The 14,947-nt window shown below is 40.4% G+C and overlaps 1 protein-coding gene across 6 annotated transcripts in view; it reads left to right on the top strand.

Annotated features, from left to right (window-relative positions):
• ubr4 (ubiquitin protein ligase E3 component n-recognin 4) overlaps positions 1–14,947 on the top strand; it is a 54,264-nt gene that overhangs the window by 34,391 nt on the left and 4,926 nt on the right. For all 6 annotated transcript variants that reach the window (XM_040153447.1, XM_040153446.1, XM_040153444.1 and 3 more), the window contains 37 exons: positions 481–585; positions 1,084–1,221; positions 1,678–1,846; positions 2,118–2,322; positions 2,398–2,511; positions 3,007–3,216; positions 3,316–3,465; positions 3,568–3,795; positions 4,119–4,197; positions 4,317–4,556; positions 4,739–4,907; positions 5,166–5,310; positions 5,709–5,794; positions 5,896–5,983; positions 6,353–6,546; positions 6,711–6,950; positions 7,041–7,179; positions 7,409–7,534; positions 7,940–8,068; positions 8,190–8,539; positions 8,696–8,786; positions 8,942–9,026; positions 9,279–9,406; positions 9,693–9,822; positions 9,946–10,106; positions 10,318–10,427; positions 10,770–10,911; positions 11,162–11,243; positions 11,436–11,609; positions 11,968–12,089; positions 12,214–12,411; positions 12,573–12,653; positions 12,808–12,895; positions 13,158–13,285; positions 14,126–14,233; positions 14,383–14,499; positions 14,640–14,830. In XM_040153447.1, the coding sequence (XP_040009381.1) occupies positions 481–585; positions 1,084–1,221; positions 1,678–1,846; positions 2,118–2,322; positions 2,398–2,511; positions 3,007–3,216; positions 3,316–3,465; positions 3,568–3,795; positions 4,119–4,197; positions 4,317–4,556; positions 4,739–4,907; positions 5,166–5,310; positions 5,709–5,794; positions 5,896–5,983; positions 6,353–6,546; positions 6,711–6,950; positions 7,041–7,179; positions 7,409–7,534; positions 7,940–8,068; positions 8,190–8,539; positions 8,696–8,786; positions 8,942–9,026; positions 9,279–9,406; positions 9,693–9,822; positions 9,946–10,106; positions 10,318–10,427; positions 10,770–10,911; positions 11,162–11,243; positions 11,436–11,609; positions 11,968–12,089; positions 12,214–12,411; positions 12,573–12,653; positions 12,808–12,895; positions 13,158–13,285; positions 14,126–14,233; positions 14,383–14,499; positions 14,640–14,830 (5,440 nt within the window). The remainder of the gene's footprint in view (positions 1–480; positions 586–1,083; positions 1,222–1,677; positions 1,847–2,117; positions 2,323–2,397; positions 2,512–3,006; positions 3,217–3,315; positions 3,466–3,567; positions 3,796–4,118; positions 4,198–4,316; positions 4,557–4,738; positions 4,908–5,165; positions 5,311–5,708; positions 5,795–5,895; positions 5,984–6,352; positions 6,547–6,710; positions 6,951–7,040; positions 7,180–7,408; positions 7,535–7,939; positions 8,069–8,189; positions 8,540–8,695; positions 8,787–8,941; positions 9,027–9,278; positions 9,407–9,692; positions 9,823–9,945; positions 10,107–10,317; positions 10,428–10,769; positions 10,912–11,161; positions 11,244–11,435; positions 11,610–11,967; positions 12,090–12,213; positions 12,412–12,572; positions 12,654–12,807; positions 12,896–13,157; positions 13,286–14,125; positions 14,234–14,382; positions 14,500–14,639; positions 14,831–14,947) is intronic.

The raw sequence follows: 14,947 nt of genomic DNA, 5'->3' as shown, positions 1-14,947 counted from the left end.
ACAAAAAAAAGAAATAATTCTGTGGTAAACCAGCCAGCCTGGGAATCCCACTTCACATTTCAACACTCTCCCCATCTGTGATGAAACAGTTTTCAGCTATTACAGAGTTGACAGAGTTGTTTGAACCTAACAAATTAACTTAAGGACGGCAGGGAAGTGCTGAGCAGTTGATGGTAATTCTAGGAGACAGTTAACACATTTTAGTTAAAAAGTAATAGTTTTGAGTTTCCTATAGCTGTAACACTTGCCACACAACTGAAAATTACAACTGAATAAAAAACATTAGCTAACTTTAATTGTCATTAATTTAAACTACTTGAATTTTCTACTCTGCGAAGTTTAATATTTCTCCCTTCATATCAACCCTTTTGGTATTTGGTTGTCTTGAACCTCAAATGGCTGCCCAAGTCTTCATCAGGTGAAGCATCACTTTGGAGATCAATATGTTGGGTTAGCGTTTGTACTTTTTGAAATTTTTAGGCAGTAGCAGCAGTGCCCTTGGCCTTCAGAGCCTTGGCCTGTCTGGCCAGGCCCCAAGCTCCTCTTCACTGGATGCTGGCACCCTTTCAGACACCACTGCATCAGGTAATAAGACCACCTCAATGATAACATGCAATCATATGTGATTTTATACCTGTAAGATCACAGTGGCCAGTAAATCCTTAAAGCACTTTTTTTTTTTTTTTTTTCTTGTCTTAGATACAATTTTATGTTGAAATTGCTAAAATCTAGCAGTATGTGCATGACTATTAATCACATCCCACCTTAAAAACCTCACAACCTAATCTATTGCACAGCTTGTGGTCTTTTAAAGCAGTCATTTTTCCTCCTCATTCCGTCACAGTCTCTAAGGTAGCTACTCACTCTCAACTTCACCTTTATAATTTTATATGACAATGTCCACAATAGATTGAACAGATGAAAGAACAACCAATAATGGCAGGTTGAAGTGATTTGAATGTACTGCATGTTTTTGTTTTTGTTTTTTTTTGTATTGTTACTGCACAAATGTAAACTAAGATCATGTATCCTGGCCAGATGACCGTGGTGTATTTGCTGTTACAGCTATTGCTATGATTTCAGCCCCGGCGTCAGATGATGAGGGCAGCACAGCTGCTACTGATGGCTCCACGCTGCGGACCTCCCCAGCTGAGCATGGAGGCAGTGTGGGCTCAGAGAGTGGAGGTTCTGCAATCGACTCTGTAGCAGGGGAGCACAGTGGTGGGTGATTTCAGAAAAACAGCGGTCATCCCGAACACAACCGAATGCCAGACTTGTTTGAATTGAGGTTATATAATATCTATAAAATATAGAGTTGTCAACTTGTATATGTCTGAAGAATGATTTTCAGACAGTTTTAGGGGTATTGAACCTTTACACTTTTTTTTCTTTTTTTTTTAACTGTTGATCAATTTTGCAGAAACTAATCTCTAACAACCTTCTTAATAGATTCATATTTAGTTGACCACCCCCACCCCTCCCTTTCCCCATACCTCAGTTTGAGGTTATGATATCCACAATCTGTCATGTCACTAATTCACCCCAAGAAATGAGATGCTAGTGTTTTGAATAAGTACACATCAATTTTTCATTTTGAAATAGAACCTTAATACTCTCTTATTATATGCGACCATCTTTCCAGTTTGCTCAGTTGCATTTGTGCATGCATGTGTACAGTGTCAGGACGCAGCAGTGCATATGGGGACACCGCAGTGGAGGGCCACCCTGCGGGTCCAGGCAGTGTGAGTTCCAGCACCGGGGCCATCAGTACCACCACAGCCCAGCAGGAAGGCGAAGGCTCAGAGGGAGAAGGAGAGACCGAAGGAGACATCCACACAAGCAACAGGTCAGACATCCCGAATGTGAATGAGGATTTTAGATTAAGAAAGAAAGTTCAAGTTTAAGCTTAGGTGACAACAAAAATCTGCCCCCTTAAGTATTAAGAGACTTTCTCTCTACCATCCATGGGTGTCAGAATGAAAGAGGTTTTGGAAAATGTATTTGCTTTTGAGGATCAGTAGATGCTGTAATGAAAAAATACCACATTAAGCTAAATATGAACAACTCAGTAGTAGAAGTTAAAATGTTTACTTTTTTTTTATTGTGTTTGTTGTTAGGCTGCACATGGTTCGTCTTATGCTACTGGAGCGCTTGCTTCAGCACCTTTCTCAGCTCCATAATGTAGGTGGAGTCCAAGCAATCCCTTACATGCAGGTTATCCTAATGTTGACCTCTGACCTGGATGGCGAGGATGAAAAGGATAAGGGCGCCTTGGATGACCTGCTTGGACAGCTCATTGCCGAGCTTGGAATGCACAAGAAGGTAACCATGGTCTCTCTGTGATTAATCAGGCTTAATGTGCCATGGTTTTACTGAATCCATGTCATTCCTCTGCAGGACGTGTCCAAGAAGAATGAGCGAAGCTCCATCAATGAAGTTCACCTGGTCATCATGAGACTGCTCAGTGTCTTTATGTCTCGAACCAAGTCTGGCTCTAAATCTTCCTCTGAGGTACATCCTCTTTTTTTTCTTAATGCTGTTCTCGCAGGTTTTCATTAAAGTCTATCAAAAATTTCTAATGAAATATGTTATTTTAAGCCATTACCAGCTCAATACCAAAATAAACATGTCTGGATACAGATGTGAATTCCTACAAGAGTTTCAAGACAAAATTCTGTGTAACAATTTTGTAGATGAAAAATACTGGACTCGACACTGTGCATAGGCGTGATGGGCACACCAGTCAGATGTCTTTGACACCAGCCAAGATATTCACATATTAAGATATTCACATGTGTGTTTTTAAGTCATCTGGTTTTTCTTCAAAGCCAAATTAAAGTACCTACATTTTGTAATTGCAGATTACATTACTCAAACTTAATATTCTGTGTGACAGAATTTGTGCAGCCTAGCGCGCACATTTTCATGGGTATTTAAAATTAAGTTAATGGTTCTTTGTACTGAATGAATATTGACAGCTGCTGGTTGCCCCTTTCTCTCTTCCAGTCGTCCTCCCTGATTTCCAACGCTACAGCGACTGCCTTGCTTAGCCTGGGTGCCATTGACTACTGTCTCCATGTGCTCAAGTCGCTCCTGGAGTTCTGGAAGAGCCAGCAGGGTGAAGAGGAGCCTGTGACCACCAGCCAGCTTCTCCGCCCACACACGGCCTCCTCTCCTCCAGACATGAGCCCTTTCTTCCTACGCCAATATGTCAAGGTATCAGATAACAGGAAAACTCTTTATCACTATAACTTGAAATTTTGATGTTCTGTAAGTAATGTTGATGTGAACTCACTGCATTGTTCCTGGCATCAGGGGCATGCTGCTGATGTGTTTGAAGCCTACTCTCAGCTGTTGACTGAAATGGTGCTGCGGCTGCCATATCAGATCAAGAAGATTGCTGACACCAACCCCCGAATCCCACCTCCTGTCTTTGACCATTCCTGGTTCTACTATCTATCTGAAGTAAGCTATTAAATGTATTCTCTGTGTGATTTTACTTTTCAATGTCTGTCTTCAGATAAGCAGTAAACACAACCCTTAATTCTCTGTCCCTTTCCTCCTCAGTATCTAATGATCCAGCAGACTCCGTTTGTCAGGAGGCAAGTCAGAAAGCTGTTGCTCTTTATCTGTGGCTCCAAAGAAAAATATCGTCAACTGCGGGATCTGCACACTCTTGACTCCCATGTGCGCAGCATCAAGAAGCTTCTGGAAGAACAGGGTATCTTCCTCCGGGCCGGCGTGGTCACAGCCACATCTGGCTCAGCTCTACAGTACGACACACTCATCAGTCTGGTGAGTGTCCTCTGAGCAGTTGTTAAGACTACTTACACAGAGCTGCTTTTGTATGCTGTGCACTGGCTATAAAATATGTTCATTTCATACTCCTTAATTGTTTTTTGTCTTAATAAGATATAAGACAAAAAACAAAATATAAGCATATTCTTTGCATATATTCCATAACACCCATCTGCTAAATTGTTGTTAATATTGATAATAATGTTATACTCCTTTTTCCAATTTCTGATAAATTTCTTTGATACTCCTGACCACTGCTGTAAGGATTGAGATTTTTGTAATGTCCTGTCCTTAAGTGTAACTTGTTTCTCTTGGTTCAGATGGAACATCTAAAAGCTTGTGCTGAAATTGCCACTCAGAGGACAATCAACTGGCAGAAGTTCTGCATGAAAGATGACTGTAAGTTGTTTCAGATCAGTTTTTGTGACTGGAAAAAAACAAACTTTTAAGGCCAGCACTGTTAACATTTTTTGTTTCTCTTTTCTCTCCTTATATCTGTGATTCTCTTCTCTGTCCAGCTGTGTTGTACTTCCTGCTCCAGGTCAGCTTCCTTGTGGATGAAGGCGTTTCCCCAGTACTGCTTCAACTGCTATCGTGTGCCCTGTGCGGCAGTAAGGTGCTGGCCAGCTCCTCCTCTTCCTCCTCATCATTCTCAGGAGGCTCAAGTAGTACTGGACAGACGGGGGCTTCTCAGTCCTCTCAGAGCAAGTCCTCCAGTAAAAAGAGCAAAAAAGAGGACAAGGAGAAAGAAAAAGAGGGTGAGGCGGTGCCACAGACATTCTCATAGTTCATACTAGTGATGCTTGTGTAGATGACAAAAACTGAATGCTGGAATAGGCTCATGCAGCCAAGTGAACCTTAACAGAACATTTAGATATTAAAAATGGATTAGTAGTTGCTAGTGTCCTGACTGTGTTGTATCTTTGTGGACTGACCGAAGGTGATGGAGTTGGCAGCCAAGAGGATCAGCTGTGTATGGGTCTGGTCAGTCAGCTCAACAAGTTTGCAGACAAGGAGACACTCATCCAGTTTTTGCGCTGCTTCCTGCTGGAGTCAAACTCATCTGCTGTGCGCTGGCAAGCCCACTGCTTGGCACTTCATATTTACAGGTACTGTTTAAACGCATTTCACAGACAGTTTAGTTTAAGCTCACTCTGTCATAGTGTCATTTTGTCTCACAAACACATACACTCAGAACCTGGTTTACACAAGACAGTCTAATTCAATGATTTGTCTTACATGTAGACTAGTTGAACCATAATACAAAAAGCTGTAGCACCCATGAACACACAGTGGAATTCATTTGGGAACATAAGCATAATTAAATGGTGAAATGGGCTATTGGCTGACATCTGAATCTTCTGCAGGAACTCTAATAAATCTCAGCAGGAGCTGCTGCTGGAACTGACTTGGGCCATCTGGCCTGAGCTCCCTGCATATGGCCGCAAAGCTGCCCAGTTTGTCGACCTGCTTGGATACTTCTCACTCAAAACCCCTCAGACAGAGAAAAAGGTTTGTTTGAAGCTACGGTTGTACTGATTTTAGCATAGTAGTTGTTCTGAAATCAGATCAGAAACATCTTACTCGTGAACTGTATTTCTTATTGTTTGTACTTTGCTTGACAGTGTAATTTGCAAGACTTGTGTGGGATTTTAAGTCCTTGTATAGCTGTTAAATCTCTTGTTTGGCTGCTCTTAAATATAGTTTTGGTCCTCTTGCCTAAAATACAAGAATACTTTAACACAAGAATGCCCAGACTTTTCAACCAATAAATTATTAAAAGGCACATTACAGACGTTTGTTTGCATAATGTTTCTGGACGTCTTTTCAGCATTCAGTAAAGCATAGTGTTATAATGATAAAGCTCATAAGTCTCTGAAATTGTTTTAATTTTCCTTTTGCTATTACAGCTAAAGGAGTATTCCCAGAAAGCTGTGGAAATTCTGAGGGCACAGAACCATATCCTGACAAATCACCCCAACTCCAACATCTACAAGTATGTCTACAAAACATGCTATCTTGTGGCATGGAGAATGCAATTTCAAGTAGTGGACATCATCTACATAAAACTGTAACCTTTTGTGTTCTCTCCTGCAGCACTCTGTCGGGTTTAGTGGAGTTTGATGGCTTCTACCTGGAGAGTGACCCCTGCTTGGTGTGCAACAATCCAGAAGTTCCCTTCTCAGTATGTGCAACACAAACTCACTTAATGGACACAATCTGTGGCCAGAAATTACACAAGAAGTCTAGCTAATATAATCCCGATGCAAGTTTTTACACACTTGTAAGTTTGCATGGCTTTTGGATCGGTTTCTGTTTCATCTTGAGTTAATACAAACTAATACAAGGTGTGCCAGGCTCAGGATGCTCATCTCTGTGTCTATACTACAGTTATTTATAATGTAAATCACGGCAAAATGGTGAATATTTGGACAGAACAAATACAAGTCAAAAGAATACTCGCAAGACATATCTATGGTAAGACACTACTGGCATAAACACAGTCTTTTATTGTATTCAAAGTTGTCTTGTGTGTCTTGTTTTTGTCCTCCAGAATATAAAACTGTCATCTATCAAAGTGGACACCCGCTACACCACCACGCAGCAGGTTGTCAAGCTCATTGGCAGCCACACAATCAGTAAAGTCACAGTGAAGATAGGTGACCTCAAACGCACCAAAATGGTCCGCACCATCAATCTCTACTACAATAATCGGACTGTACAGGCTATCGTGGAGCTGAAGAACAAGTATGTTTCAACAAAGAGATGCTTGTCTTTCTCTTTTGCCACTAGTTATGTATTCATGGTGGTTATTTACCAATGACAGTTTAAGTTACAAAGATTACATAGTGGCTACCTGCCACTATTCACTTGACAGTATAAAGTTAAAGCTCTTTGCTGTGTATTTGTAGGCCTGCTCGCTGGCACAAAGCCAAAAAAGTTCAGCTGACTCCCGGACAAACAGAGGTGAAGATCGACCTTCCCTTACCCATTGTTGCATCCAACCTGATGATTGAGTTCTCTGACTTTTATGAGAACTACCAAGCCTCCACTGAGACCCTGCAGTGTCCCCGCTGCAGTGCCTCTGTGCCCGCCAACCCTGGGGTGTGTGGCAACTGTGGTGAGAATGTGTATCAGTGCCACAAGTGCAGGTGAGCAACAGGTTTCCTTTGCAGTTCTGAATAGATAATTAGAGACGTTGAAGTTGATTGTATTTTAACTTGGTGGTTGTCTCCTATCAGGTCTATCAACTACGATGAAAAAGACCCCTTCCTGTGCAATGCCTGTGGTTTCTGCAAATATGCCCGATTTGACTTCATGCTTTATGCTAAACCATGCTGTGCTGTGGATCCCATTGAGAATGAGGAAGACAGGAAGAAGGTAAAAAGTCATTTGTTGGGAAAGACGTGAAAGTGAAAAAGAAATGAGTCTAAAGGGGCTTTACCATTCCAAAGCATCAGCTTGCTTGCATGCATGCCAGTGTCCCAAATCTTTGCTAAGGAAAGCAGATGAGTGAAGTAGTTTTCCCTGAATGAATTTCACAGTCTATCTCTCAAACTCCGTCTTCACTCTTCCTCCATTTAATCTGTATCTTTGTTGTTTTCTGCAGGCTGTGACCAACATCAACACCCTGCTGGACAAAGCTGACAGGGTCTACCACCAGCTGATGGGACACCGACCGCAGTTAGAAAGCCTCCTGTCTAAAGTCAATGAGGCAGCACCAGAAAAGCCACAGGTCAGTCACACGAAGGGCATGAACAGTACGTGAAATTGTAGATGTTGGATAAGAAACTGGGGCATGAGTACTGTTTAGGAAGCCACTTTATCCACATTTGTTAGTATGGACTTAAATGTAAAGTACTGTATCTACAGATATATCACTTAAATACCATGGCTATTTATGTGATTAAAATTTTCAAAAACCTTTTTCAGCAAAAGGCAAATATCTGAAAGGCTATAATATCAGTTGACTAATAGTATTGGCATATCGGTAATATATAGTAGTACAGTAGTAATTTGTTTCTCTGTGGATTGTTGTTTTAAGACACTGCAGTAGAAAGTGAAAGTGAAATCTTGTCTACAAATGTCTACAATTTTATCCCATGATATTATTTTCTCTTTTTTCTTGTGTTTCCTCCAGGATGACACCGGAGCAGGTGCAGGACTTGGCACATCTTCTGCTAATGTGAACAGGTACATTCAGCAGCTGGCTCAAGAATACAGCGGAGACTGCAAGACATCATTTGACGAACTCTCCAAAATAATACAGGTTAGAGAGGGAAAAGAGTTGAATGGTTACATTTTCCTAGTAATTGGTAGCTTTTTGTTTTGTTTTGCTTTTTTCCTTCTCCTAATCACATTTAACTCTGGTATTTTCCCTTTGTTTACAGAAAGTGCTTGCATCTCGTAAAGAGCTCTTGGAGTATGATTTGCAGCAGAGAGAGGCTGCCACCAAGTCATCCCGAAGCAGTAGCAGCCACCAGCCCACCTTCACTGCCAGTCAGTACCGTGCCCTCTCTGTGCTGGGCTGTGGCCACACATCCTCCACCAAGTGCTATGGCTGTGCCTCAGCTGTCACAGGTCACTGTATCACACTGCTCCGTGCACTGGCCACTAACCCGGCCCTCCGGCAGATTCTTGTCCTCCAGGGGCTCATCCGGGAGCTGTTTGAGTATAACTTGCGACGTGGTACAGCAGCCATGAGGGAGGAGGTGCGCCAGCTGGTCTGTCTCCTCACTAGGTATGTCCCTCCCTTACATGTCCAATTGTAGTTAAGTTTGAGCTGAAGAAGAGTGTCTACTTTTTGCTTTTTACCCAATGTGTGCTTATACAGGGAATTGACGTGATGATGATATATTGTTCTGTCTGTTGTTTGCTTCCATGTTTCCTGCTTCAGAGATCATCCAGAAGCCACTCAGCAGATGAATGACCTCATCATTGCTAAGGTGTCAGCTGCCCTCAAAGGTCACTGGGCCAATCCTGACCTGGTATGTCATCTTCCATGTCTTACTATGAGCTGAAGAAATTAAATGTCGGAAATTAACATATTTGTCTAAACAGCAGAGCGTCTGGGTTGAGCATTTTAACTTGGTTGAAGAATTTTCAATTTTGATGTGAACATGATGTCTTGTTCTCCCAACAGGTTAGCAATCTGCAGTATGAGATGCTGCTGCTGACAGACTCAATTTCAAAAGAGGGAGGATGCTGGGAGTTACGGTTGCGTTGTGGTGAGCCTGATTTCCTAACCTCATCTGTTGAAAAGAGGGTGTACTCCTTTTTAACAGAGTTTGAATTGGTAATTTTTAGGTCTCTGCCCTGAATCCCTGACTCGAAAAATTATCTGGAACCACTGGTTCTTCAGATTTTTTTTTTTTGGCCATGTTTTCACTCAGCCATCCTACATGTGTTTGGGATGCCATTGTTACTGGTCACAACTGAGGTCTGTTTCTAAAAGCATTGTATGTTTTTTGTTCACATAGCTCTCAGTCTGTTCCTCATGTCAGTGAATATAAAGACGCCTGTAGTGGTGGAGAACATCACTCTCATGTGTTTGAGGATCCTGCAAAAGCTGATCAAGCCCCCTGCTCCAACTAGCAAGAAAAACAAGGTAAATATACTGTAACTCTGTAATTCCAGCATTGCTCTGTCATGGTTTAATCTATTTTAGATGGATTTAGGTGGCAGCAGTGTAGGTAGAAAGTAATGTGTTGAAGAAATTTTGATTATCTAACAGTCATTACGGCCAAACGGAAAAATACCAGAGCCAATTTTGTAAGTTGAAATCTAATAATAGTAAATAATTAGAAATTTTCATTTAAAATATGCCAGCTCAGGAAAAGTTACATACGCATGTTCCCTTACACAGCAGTGTGTGTGTTCGCTTTTGTTCAAAGGATGCTGCTACTGAATCTTTGACCACAGTCAGGCCCTACAGTAATGAAATCCATGCCCAGGCCCAACTCTGGCTCAAGAAGGACCCAAAAGCATCTTATGAGGCCTGGAAAAAGTGTCTCCCAGCAAGATGTAAGTACTGTGTCACGACAAATATACAGTGCATCGGTGTTGCAAAATGGTCTTCCTATTTATACATTTTTTTGCATTGAAATAATAAAAACTCTTTTCTGGTTGAATTTATCTTGACTACAGGCCAGGAGACTGTGTCAAAGCCTCAGGGAAAGGCTGAGTTGCGGAAGCAGTATCTGCTGGAGAAGTATGTGTGGAAGTGGAAGCAGTTCATGAGGTCCAGAAAAGGTGAAGGCCTTTTCCCTCGCTTGCTCAAACTGAGTCACAACAACTGGCTGCGGCAGGTAAAAAAAAAAAAAGTTTCAAATGCAGTGTTGTTTTTGTTGTTATATTACTGATACTCTGCTTGTTGTCCTTGTTAGTCTTGAAAGGTTACATGTCCATACTTTTTGGTTATAAATGAGATGAGGACCCAGTAACTATTTTAAAACTGAGAAATTACAATTACAAATAACAAAGTAATTAATGCATCCTCTGAAAATAACTGTTTCGCAGGTCCTGTTCACACCTGCCACTCAGGCAGCCAGACAGGCAGCTTGCACTATTGTGGAGGCCCTTACCACAATCCCCAGTCGCAAACAACAGGTCCTGGATCTGCTCACCAGGTATCAGCCTCAAATATTAAAATTAAAGGGTGTTTGTGTGAGTGTGTGTGTGTGTGTGATAGATAGATAGATAGATAGATAGATAGATAGATAGATAGATAGATAGATAGATAGATGATATGAAAGTAAATATACTACTGTGTGTTACACATACATGTAAGTATGTCAGCAATAACAGAAAAATGCTACAAAAATTGTCATGCAGCTGATGGTCCGCTGCAAATATCTCGAGCAGAAGTATGAAAACTGTTAAAATGATCTTGACAAAAAAATTGAACTAATACCAAGAAGTGGGAGATGTGTTAAAAACTAAAACTTAGTATTTTCCTGTATGTCTCTCAGTTATCTGGATGAGCTGAGTGTGGCTGGAGAGTGTGCGGTGGAGTATCTGGGTCTGTACCAGAAGCTAATCAAGCCAACTCACTGGAAGGTATACTTGGCTGCCCGTGGAGTCCTGCCCTACATCGGTAACCTGATCACCAAGGTAATGCCCTTAAGTTCAAAAGAAATGTAGAGAATACATACAGAATATCTTGATGTGCCATTAGTTCCCTTAAATTAATATCAACTGAGGTTTTATTAGATGCAGGGGAATACATGAAAATTTGATCTTCTAGAAAAACAATATTGTGTTTTTTTTTTTTTGTTTTTTTAAATGTTTTTATTGCACTTAAAATGATATGTCTGAAGTATTAGTATGTCAATAAAACTACATCTTTTACTTCTCTATTTAGGAAATAGCCAATCTGCTGGCTCTGGAGGAGGCTACACTGAGCACAGACTTGCAGCAAGGCTACGCCCTCAAGAGCTTGACTGGTATGTTAGTTTTCGTGCTGTCTGACAAAGTAGTGTAGGCTTTAGGTGAGATGCTAAACACTGTTATAGAACAAATGATACAGATGATTTTTTTTTTTTCACAAGTGGGCTGGGTTTGTTGTTGTTGTTTGTTTGATTTTAAATCCTTTTTTGAATATTTAAATGATTTGTGTGTTTTTGGTACCACTACAGGCTTGCTCTCTTCTTTCGTGGAAGTTGAGTCCATTAAGCGGCATTTCAAGAGTAGGTTGGTCGGGACAGTGCTCAACGGTTATCTGTGTCTAAGGAAGCTGGTGGTGCAGCGCACCAAACTCATCGATGAGACTCAGGACATGCTGCTTGAGATGCTGGAGGACATGACGACAGGTCTGCACTGATTCACGTTCAACAGACATGAAATTTAACCCTTTCACAAATTTTATTGGTCATAGCTTTTTTTTTTTTTTTTTTCACATTTGTTAACATAAAAGAAAATTTTTGGTCCAGTCACTATTAAGAAGAGCTTCAATTTCTTTGATGTATTATTCAAGTCTTTCTTTAATACTTCCATTACTCAATATACTCAATAACATGTAAAGCATAAATTATAAATCTACTTCCGCTTTCTACAGAAGGAATAATCCACAAAAAATCTTGTGAAATGAGTGTAATTCAGCAGAGGTTATTGTATATTGTATATTTGTTGAAAACATCAAGTTTGTAAATCTTGTTGTATTGTTCATAGGTACTGAGTCTGAAACCAAAGCCTTCATGGCAGTGTGCATAGAGACTGCAAAACGGTACAACCTGGATGATTACAGGACCCCTGTGTTCATTTTTGAGAGACTGTGCAGCATCATCTATCCTGTGAGTTACCTTTACCCTGATGTATTTCATTTAAAAAGTCCTACATGCTCCAATGCTCTAAAATTCAGTGTGTAGCTTTCAATTTGTCTTCATCTAAACCTTTTGTTTTATCCTCTGTTTCTAGGAGGAGAATGAGGTGACAGAGTTCTTTGTGACCCTGGAAAAGGATCCTCAGCAGGAGGACTTCCTGCAGGGCCGAATGCCAGGAAACCCCTACAGCAGCAACGAGCCTGGCATTGGCCCTCTAATGAGGGACATCAAGAACAAGATCTGCCAAGACTGTGACCTGGTGGCACTGCTTGAAGATGACAGCGGCATGGAGGTAAAGTGACCCTATCCTTTAGTTTTTTGTTGTTTTATGTTATTTTTCTTTTCATCCACTTTGAACAATTTCTTTTCCTTTATTTGATGCAAGCTTTTATCAAATTCTCTTCTGTTTCTTATGGAATTCTAAAAGCTATCATGACACTCTGATCCCCTTAGCTTCTGGTAAACAACAAAATAATTAGCTTGGATCTGTCAGTGGCTGAGGTCTACAAGAAGGTGTGGTGCCCTACAAATGAGGTGAGAGTCCTAGTTAGTTTTTCAGTAAATGCATGATGCATTTAAGAACATTTGGAATTATGTAGATTGCCTTTAAATACTTACAGTACTGTAAATAGCAGAGTAAGAAGGCGATTAATGTTAGTCATGGAGCCTGCTGGCTTTCTTTTTCAAGGGTGAGCCAATGAGAATCATCTATCGAATGAGAGGTCTGCTCGGAGATGCCACTGAGGAGTTCATAGAGTCATTGGACTCAACCACAGGTTTGATTTACTATTAATATACTGTGTGTTCATATTTCTGAGTCATGCATAGTTTGTTAATGTGTTTTAATCCAATTGTGTTTGTCCTAAGAGTCTCATATTAATTCCTTTCATGAATTTTAAAGCCATTGAACTTGTTCTGGACATTTTCTTTGCCATCACATTGACCCATAATCAGTACATTCTCTGAAGAGTGGAAAAGATGAATAGGCAATATGTCATTTCTATTGAGAAAAAAATATTTTACCTTGCCATTGTACAGATGAGGAGGAGGATGATGAGGAGGTGTACAAGATGGCAGGAGTCATGGCACAGTGTGGAGGGCTGGAGTGTATGCTCAACCGGCTGTCTGGAATCAAAGATTTCAAACAAGGAAGACATCTGCTCACTGTAAGCCAAATTTCTTTGTGCCAAAAACCCGTTTACAGTAACACGGTAATCTTTATTCTTTGAACCTCAAAGCATACTAAAACTAGAATTTTGCAAATAAAAGCTGGTCAAAGTCTGAATCATTTTCAACTTTAACTCAACATTTCTCTCCTTTAAGTTACTTAGACTTAACAAGGTCTGCAACTAACTATTATTTTCATTGTTGATTAATCTTGTGATTATTTTCTCGATTAATTGTTTGGAATATAAAACGTCGGGTTTTGTTAAAAATGCAGATCACAATTTCTAATTTCCTAGAGCACAAGATTATGTCTTCAAATGTCTTGTTTTGTCTGACCAACAGTACAAACTCCAAAAATTTTCAGTTTACTGTAATTTAAGACGAAGAAAAGCACCAATTTCCCACATTTGAGAATGTGGAACCATCAAATTTATGGCAGTTTTTGCATGGGCTATGATATTAAATGATTCATTGATTATCAAAATAGGTTGTGAATAATTTTCTTTGGACTGATAAATCGACTAATCGTTGCAGCTCCAATCTTAACACTTCACTCTGTACTGTCTAAGAAGAGCATGGCTATTAATAATGACAATAACACTGTAGAAGAAATTCCAAACCACCCATCCAGAATAAACTAATTTCCTTCTCATCTAATATGTATTTAAGCCTTAAAGAAAACATTCACAGTGTTGTACATTTTTTAAAATTACAAGACTTTACTTTGGAAAGTCTTGGATTTCTGATAACTGCATACGTGGTTGCTTTGTTTTCCTGTTTTCATAAATAATAAAATAAGAGCTGCAGAGTTGACCAGGGTGTATCTCTCTCACACACAGGTTTTACTGAAGTTGTTCAGTTATTGTGTGAAGGTGAAGATCAACAGGCAGCAGCTGGTCAAACCAGAAATGAACACGCTCAACGTCATGCTGGGAACTCTCAACCTGGTGAGTGTTAAAGTGACTGTGTGACATTGTGGGAAAATTCTAACAATTTAATTCAAATTTCAGTGCCGTCGTAAACCAGGCTTTATAACGCAATTTACCAGTTATTTTGTTAAGTGTTTCAGAAAACTTTTAATCTTCTTTTACTTCAGGCTTTAGTGGCAGAACAAGAGAGTAAGGACAGTGGTGGAGCCTCCATAGCGGAGCAAGTTCTGAGCATCATGGAGATCATTCTGGATGAAGCCAATGCAGAGATTTCAGAGGACAAGGTAAGAATGTAAAGCACATTCAACACTCTGGATAAAGAAATAGTATAGGAACCTTTTGACACCATAATATTACCAAAGCCCGAAAAAAATCTATTCTTGTCATTGTTTGAATTAAATGGAAACTGGTTTGACTTTCGCAGGGTAACCTGCTGCTGACGGGAGACAAAGATCAGCTGGTCATGTTGTTAGATCAGATCAACACCCCATTTGTGCGTTCCAACCCCAGCGTGCTGCAGGGTCTGCTGCGCATCATCCCATACCTGTCCTTCGGTGAACTGGAGAAGATGAGGATCTTGGTGGAACGCTTCAAACCCTGTTGCAGCTTTGACAAGTGGGCATCACTTAGCTTTTGCGTACAAATAAGCACGAACTTGCATCAAGCAAATCGGGCTGATCATTTTGCAGTGCCACATGTTTTTAGAGAGTGTTTGGGTATTGACGTTTGTGA

This window comes from Xiphias gladius, chromosome 18 (genome assembly GCF_016859285.1).
Source record: "Xiphias gladius isolate SHS-SW01 ecotype Sanya breed wild chromosome 18, ASM1685928v1, whole genome shotgun sequence".
NCBI lineage: Eukaryota > Metazoa > Chordata > Actinopteri > Istiophoriformes > Xiphiidae > Xiphias > Xiphias gladius.
The sequence above is the reverse complement of the archived record's forward strand: the minus strand, read 5'-3'. Positions and strand labels throughout refer to the sequence as shown.